Source organism: Microtus ochrogaster, chromosome 6 (assembly GCF_000317375.1).
Source record: "Microtus ochrogaster isolate Prairie Vole_2 chromosome 6, MicOch1.0, whole genome shotgun sequence".
Lineage (NCBI taxonomy): Eukaryota > Metazoa > Chordata > Mammalia > Rodentia > Cricetidae > Microtus > Microtus ochrogaster.
In genome coordinates, this window is record NC_022013.1 from 70,997,464 (window position 1) to 71,003,490 (window position 6,027).

The window sequence follows — 6,027 nt, forward strand, 5'->3', positions numbered from 1 at the left end:
TCTGTCTGTCTGTCTGTCTCTTGCTATTTTTTTTTTTTTTTTTTACTTTGGCTTGACATAGACTTAGTAAACTCACTCATTCAAAATCCAGAGCATGGCTGTCACAGATCATTCTCTGGCTGGTGCAGAGCATGGTACCTAGGGGGCAGCATGCTCAGAGGATACACAGGGTTTCTACCCCCCACACCTTGCACTTCTTCATCTGCCACCTTCTCCTTAGCCTTGGAGTGTCTTTTGCAAACAACTGGCAAGTGTGTTTGCTGAATTCTGTGAGGCATTCTGAGGAACTGAACCCAAGAAAGAGGCTGTGGGAGTCAAGTCACCGTTGGTGGGTGGGAGGCTCAGGTAGCTCACTACTAGCTCTAGCTAGCACAGCTACTAGTGTCAGACTTGGGAGGTGTGGGAGCCAGCCATGATAAGCTAAGTATGGGCAGGTCACCCAAAGGAAGTTCTTTACTTCCAACCATTATCACCAGCCAGAGTACGACTCAGCCATCAATAAATTTAAATGGAGGCCTGAGTCTCAGAAGTTTACCCTGAAGTAAATGCCTGGCTGCAGAAAGAACCTCAAACTAAAATTACCAGAGCACCACCAAAACCAGACCATCCAAAGGAAATACCTAGCATTCCAACCGCTGTGGATAGGACCACCTGCCAGCACACACTCACCAGGACACCCCTAGACAAATGTCAGCCAATCAGGGGTCCTGAACCTCAGAAACCCCTCACCCCCACTTTTACTATAAAACCCAACTCTAACTGAGCTTGGAGCTCTCCGTTTATTCTAATATGTTGGACATGCAGAGAGAGTTTGCAAACGTACATTGAATAAAGGCTCTTTGGTTTTTTACATATGGGACTTGGTCTCCTTGCTGGCTTTTGTGGAGACTTCGCGGATCTGGGCATTAACAGGAGGCATTCTCGAGACCAGTCCTTACTCGGCTGGAACTGAAGCTATCTCCTGGCAGATGGTGTTAGACTTGGATTGTGGGACACCCCCTGATGTCCGCTGGAGAACTGATCATTGGGAGAGAGACACCCACACATTTGGAGCCCAGTTGAAGTATCATGGCCACTGGTGCAAACTACCCACTTTCTTCCTGTCTCATGTGACCCTGTTTTCCCTTTTCAGTTACAAAAAAATTAACTGGATTGGACTGTGTGGAGTCAATGTCATTTTTCTTGTTTATTTTTGGGGGGAAAGTCTTAAATACGTTTAAGAAGTCAACCAATACTTGTGTACCTAATTTATCTGGACTTAAATTTCAAGTTAAAATAAGCCATTGCTCAGCTAGTCTTTAAAGCTAGACTCCAAAGACTATTTGTTAAGTCTGAAGTTTTCTTTCTTCCCCCTCCTTTCAAAGGCTAGCAGCAGGCCCTTTTCATCATGTAGGCCAGGCTGGCCTTAAACTCAAGGGCCTTCTGTCCCCGCTTCCCAGGTACTGGGATGCGGGCACGTGTCACCACACCCACTACACGCGGCATTTTTCAGACAATAACCACTCAGAGATCTGCAATACCGAGTAACACTACTGACCTATAACTGCCCTAAACATTTTAACACTGGTCTGGAGAGAGGGCTCAGTGGGTAAAGGCTCTTGCCATGCAGCCTGACAATGTGAGTTCAGTCCCTGAGACCCACATGGTGGAAGGAGAGAACTGACCCCCTCAAACTGTCCTCTGACCTCCACAGGATCTCTTTCCCACAAGGTCTCTTCTGTCCCCCTTGGCTTCCAGGGAGCATCTGAGCCTCTCCAGAGCAACCTCTGTGAACAGCTGAAGGCCCGTGGAGAGAAAGGTCGCTGTGGGTGAGAGTGAGCCGGCCCCACCCCGGGAACAGACACACCCATCACACACCCATCACACACCCACAAGTTCTCAACTGCAATATAAACGGCATGCTGATTTTTCTCTTCAAAACCGGTCATTTGTGGAAACTGTTCCCCCTTCCTGCACGCAGGGAATAAAAAAAGACTAAAGAGGTACACGGACTGCGCCCCAGCCGCTCACTGATCTGCTCCCCTCCCTCCCTCCCTCCCTTCCTCCCTCCCTCCCACCTCCCACTTCTCTGTGGGACGGGGTGGGGGATCAAAGTCTGCTTTCCTCCTATGTAAACTGAAACTAGGGATGTTCATCTACAGGCTTACTGAGGCACACTGCACTCAGGAAGGAATTGCTTTAGAATTTGAGGAGTTAGGAAGGATGAAGGATGGATTTCAGCTCCGACGTTCTGAACGAACATGAGACTCATCTATGAGCCCAAGCGCCTTTGGATTGTACCTGTTTCCTCAGGGTTGAAAGGCTAGGTTGAGGCACGGTACTGCACACCATTAATCCCAGCACTCAGGAGGAGGCGGAGGCAGGCGGTTCTCTGTGAGTTTGAGACCAGCCTAGTCTAACAGAGTTTCCAAGCCAGCCAGAAATGCACAGTGAGAATCCCTCTCAAAATAGAAAAAAGAAAAGCTTGGCTGAGGGCTGAGTGCACCACTCAAGGGCAGAATGCTCACTTAGTGTGCCCAGAACCCTAATCCTAACCCCAGCATTCACCTGGTTACCAAGCGACCCAGGACATTGCATCATCCCACACCAAACACCTAAGTTTCTGTGATTTCCCAGCATCAAAGAGCAAAGCCTCCCAGCTTTAATCTTCAGTATCATGCATGCACGCACATACAAAAAGAAAAAAAAGAATCTGGCAAGACCCAGCAGGACATAGGTCACTGAGAGAGGGCCTAGATACAAACAGATGCCAAGGCCTGAGGCCTCACCCCTGCCTACACACATACCCCGCCCTACGTCCTCAATCTCAGCGGCACACTTCAGAGGCTGGAAAGTTCCAGTGTGCTCCTTTACCAGCTCTGAGCTAAATGGGTAAAGTCTCCAGTAACTTCTCTCATCTGGATGGCGGCTAAGAACTCTCAACAATGTCTCTCCAAGGGCTAGCAAGTTGACTCAGTGGGTTAGGGCACTTGCTGTCAAACCTGAAGACCTGAATATGATCCCCGGAAACCCAGGGTAGAAGAAAAGAACGGATTCTTGTAAGTGGCCCCCTGGCCTCCACACCCACGCTGTTGCATCGGTGGGCATTAGGAAATAAACCATTTTACACTTTAGCCAGCCACACGTTTTACTTCCCTGTCTTGGAGGCCTTGGAGAAGGGAAAGCCACTCCTATGGCCAGGTAGAGACATATTCCTAGCGACAATGGTCTTGGCACACGCAAGCATGACTTGCAAACCCTCCTTTATTGAGTCCTTACCTACAGGGAACAGGAGTCAGGACTACAAGCCACACAGCTGTTACATCCTAACCCCCCTGCCCCACAGCACTGAAGTTATTCTAATCAGCCAACTGAACCCTGCTTATTAACCCCTTGCTTTTTCCTCCTTCCTGCCGAAGCCTAAGCAAAGTCCCTGGGTTGCAGTTTCCCCTTCCTCGAGATTCCTCTGGCCAGCCCCAAGGTTTCCGTGTTAGCGCTACCTACGTCTAGGGACCCATCAAGGTAAGGGACCGTTTTCCTGTGTGACAGTCATCTGCAACTCTTTCCATAGCTCAGTTGGAACGGTGACTGCCTAGCATACACAAAGATCAGGGTTCGACCCCCAGCACCAGACAAACTGAGCATGGTGGTACAGGCTTGTAATCCCAGCATTCAGGGGGTAAAGGCATAACGGTCAAAGGCTCAAAGTCATCCTTGGTTATATAACAAGTTGGAGGTCAACCTGGAGGGTCAGACACCCATCTCCAAAGTAAAATACATAAAAGCTAGTCCTGGGCACCCTTACTGGTCACTCACAGTTGAGCACACCCTGTAGACTAACCATCTTCAGCATTTTGCTACACCAGAGCCTTGTTCTGCAGTTCTAACGTGAATCATAACACATGAAAGGAAACCGCAGGTCCGTTGCAGCTTCCCCACTGCCCCCAAGCAGCGCACCTGCAGTCGTGGATCTTATTCGAAGATGGCAGCTTGATAGGCAAAACCATCGGGTCCATGCCAGGGGCTTCCAGGGTCAGGTAGTTGTTCTCCAAGGTGATGGAGACCAGCACGAGACGAGGCTCCTGGCGGGCAGTGACCATGTGTCCATCCTCCTTAACCACCATCCAGAACCTGCGGAAAGGCAGACAGGTACGCTCAGAAGTCTTCCCCGACCCTCGTGAACTTTCTTTAGCTCTCCCTCACCTTGGAACCATCCACCCATCCTGCTCGGAGAGCTAATAGCAGATCCTGCAGGTCTCACTAGATCCTCTTATTGGCCTCAGAAGGAGCGCCCTCCAGCCCTTGGGTGAAGTCCTTTGTCACCTTAAGAGGCAGCAAGAAGCCCTCATCAGATGTCATTATGTGGTCCTAGATTCAATAACTCCCAGCATGCCCCATCCCCAGACAAGACTTAGTACATACTCAAGCGGACACTACAATCTCTAGTCCTTCTCAGCTCCCAGCCACCCAGAACACCCTTTCTGCCTTAGCACTGTGTAATGAGTTGGAAACCAAGGGCTGGTGTTAGAAGTGGGAGGGGGTGCTCAGAGGCTTCCTGCTGATTGCTGTGACTGAATGGCTAAAGGCAGCTGCATTGAGAATTCAACCTTGGGTTTGCACAAAACTGGTACAAGTTTAAAGGTTAATGTAATGGCTGATCTACTGTCCACTTGACAGGATCTTGACTTGCTTCTGGGTCTACCTAAGGAAATGTCTCAATTAACGGAGGTGCAAAGACTCATCCTAAATATCCTGTCAACCTTCAGGGTACTTCTTTTATCTTGTGGACATAAATAATTCCCCATGAACAAATGATCTGCTGTGTTCTGCTAAGTCTGAGAGAAAGGATGATACCAGAGGGTGGGGTTTCACAACCAAGTTACCCCACCTTGGCCTGCAGTAAGCGTCAACACCCTGATTTTACAGTAAAGCATGCATGGCAGATGGACCAGTATCCAGGGCTCAGAATCCATGCAGGAAACACCAGGGCCTTGAATGATCAGTGTAACAGTGAGGCTGAGCCCAGGGCAAATGAAAAATCTCATTCAAGGTTAAAAAAAAAAAAAATAGCCAGCAACATTGGGGTAGAGGAGGGTGGGAGCAGGAAGGGTTAAGCCTGAGAGAGGAGATGGAGGGGGAGGTGGGAGATGTGAATGGGAACAAGCACTAGGCGGAAGGGGTCCCCTTTATCAAGAGGTGATAAATTTGTGCAGGAGAAATAGACAGCTGGCTTCAAGGAAGGGTGATCAAGTCACGGTTGGCTACTTAAGGACATTTACAAGGTCAAGGAAGGAAGCTACTCCCAAAGCAGACAGCCTGTGTGAGCATCTTCTGGGAGGACCTTGAACACCTCACAGCTCAGGGAGCTGAGCTAAGTAAGGTAAACACGCCCAGAACACTTGCAAACAGCTCCAGGAGTTGGAGGCACTGAACAGAGAAAAATCCAGACACAGATTAAAGAAAGGGGCTCTTCCCCTGCCCTCCAGAAACACCAGTAACCGGGCTGCTCTAGGGGCAGAAAACAAGTCATTAAGCAGGGTTCAGGCTGACAAACTTGCTTTTGAATATTAATCATTTTTTGATAAATAAAGCTCAGGTTCACTTTTTTTTTCAAACAAACCTAAGGCGCAGAGAGGTTAAATACCTTTGCTCAAGGCCCCCTGATCCTGTACACTTCTTACGTTTCTGTAGCACACACAAGTTTCATGGAAAGAGTGAGTGCTGTTGTCGCCTAAATCTGAATTCAAAACCCCCAGAACAGGCCGGGTTTGTGACCTCAGACGACATATCATCCTTTCTAACACTGTTTCTTAGGTCCGAGGGATGGAGACGTTTGTATCTAATGCATAAAATCAACTTTAGACGGCTAACTTACAGGACAGATTTAGCCCAATGTCAATCATACATTCATTTCACTGACTTTCCCTCCGCCCAGGGCCATACCATCTTAAGTATGTATTGCTAATGCTGAGTGTGGTGAGGACCTGGAATTTCAGCACTTAGGGCACAGGTATGCATCCCTGGGAGCTCAAGGCCAACCCTGTCTAC

The 6,027-nt window shown here is 48.8% G+C and overlaps 1 protein-coding gene across 1 annotated transcript in view; it reads right to left on the reverse strand.

Moving 5' to 3' along the window:
• Nucleotides 1-6,027, reverse strand: part of Marc2 (mitochondrial amidoxime reducing component 2) — a 43,278-nt gene that overhangs the window by 32,911 nt on the left and 4,340 nt on the right. The window contains exon 2 of the mRNA XM_005348826.3: nt 3,937-4,110. Within this exon, the coding sequence (XP_005348883.1) occupies nt 3,937-4,110 (174 nt within the window). The remainder of the gene's footprint in view (nt 1-3,936; nt 4,111-6,027) is intronic.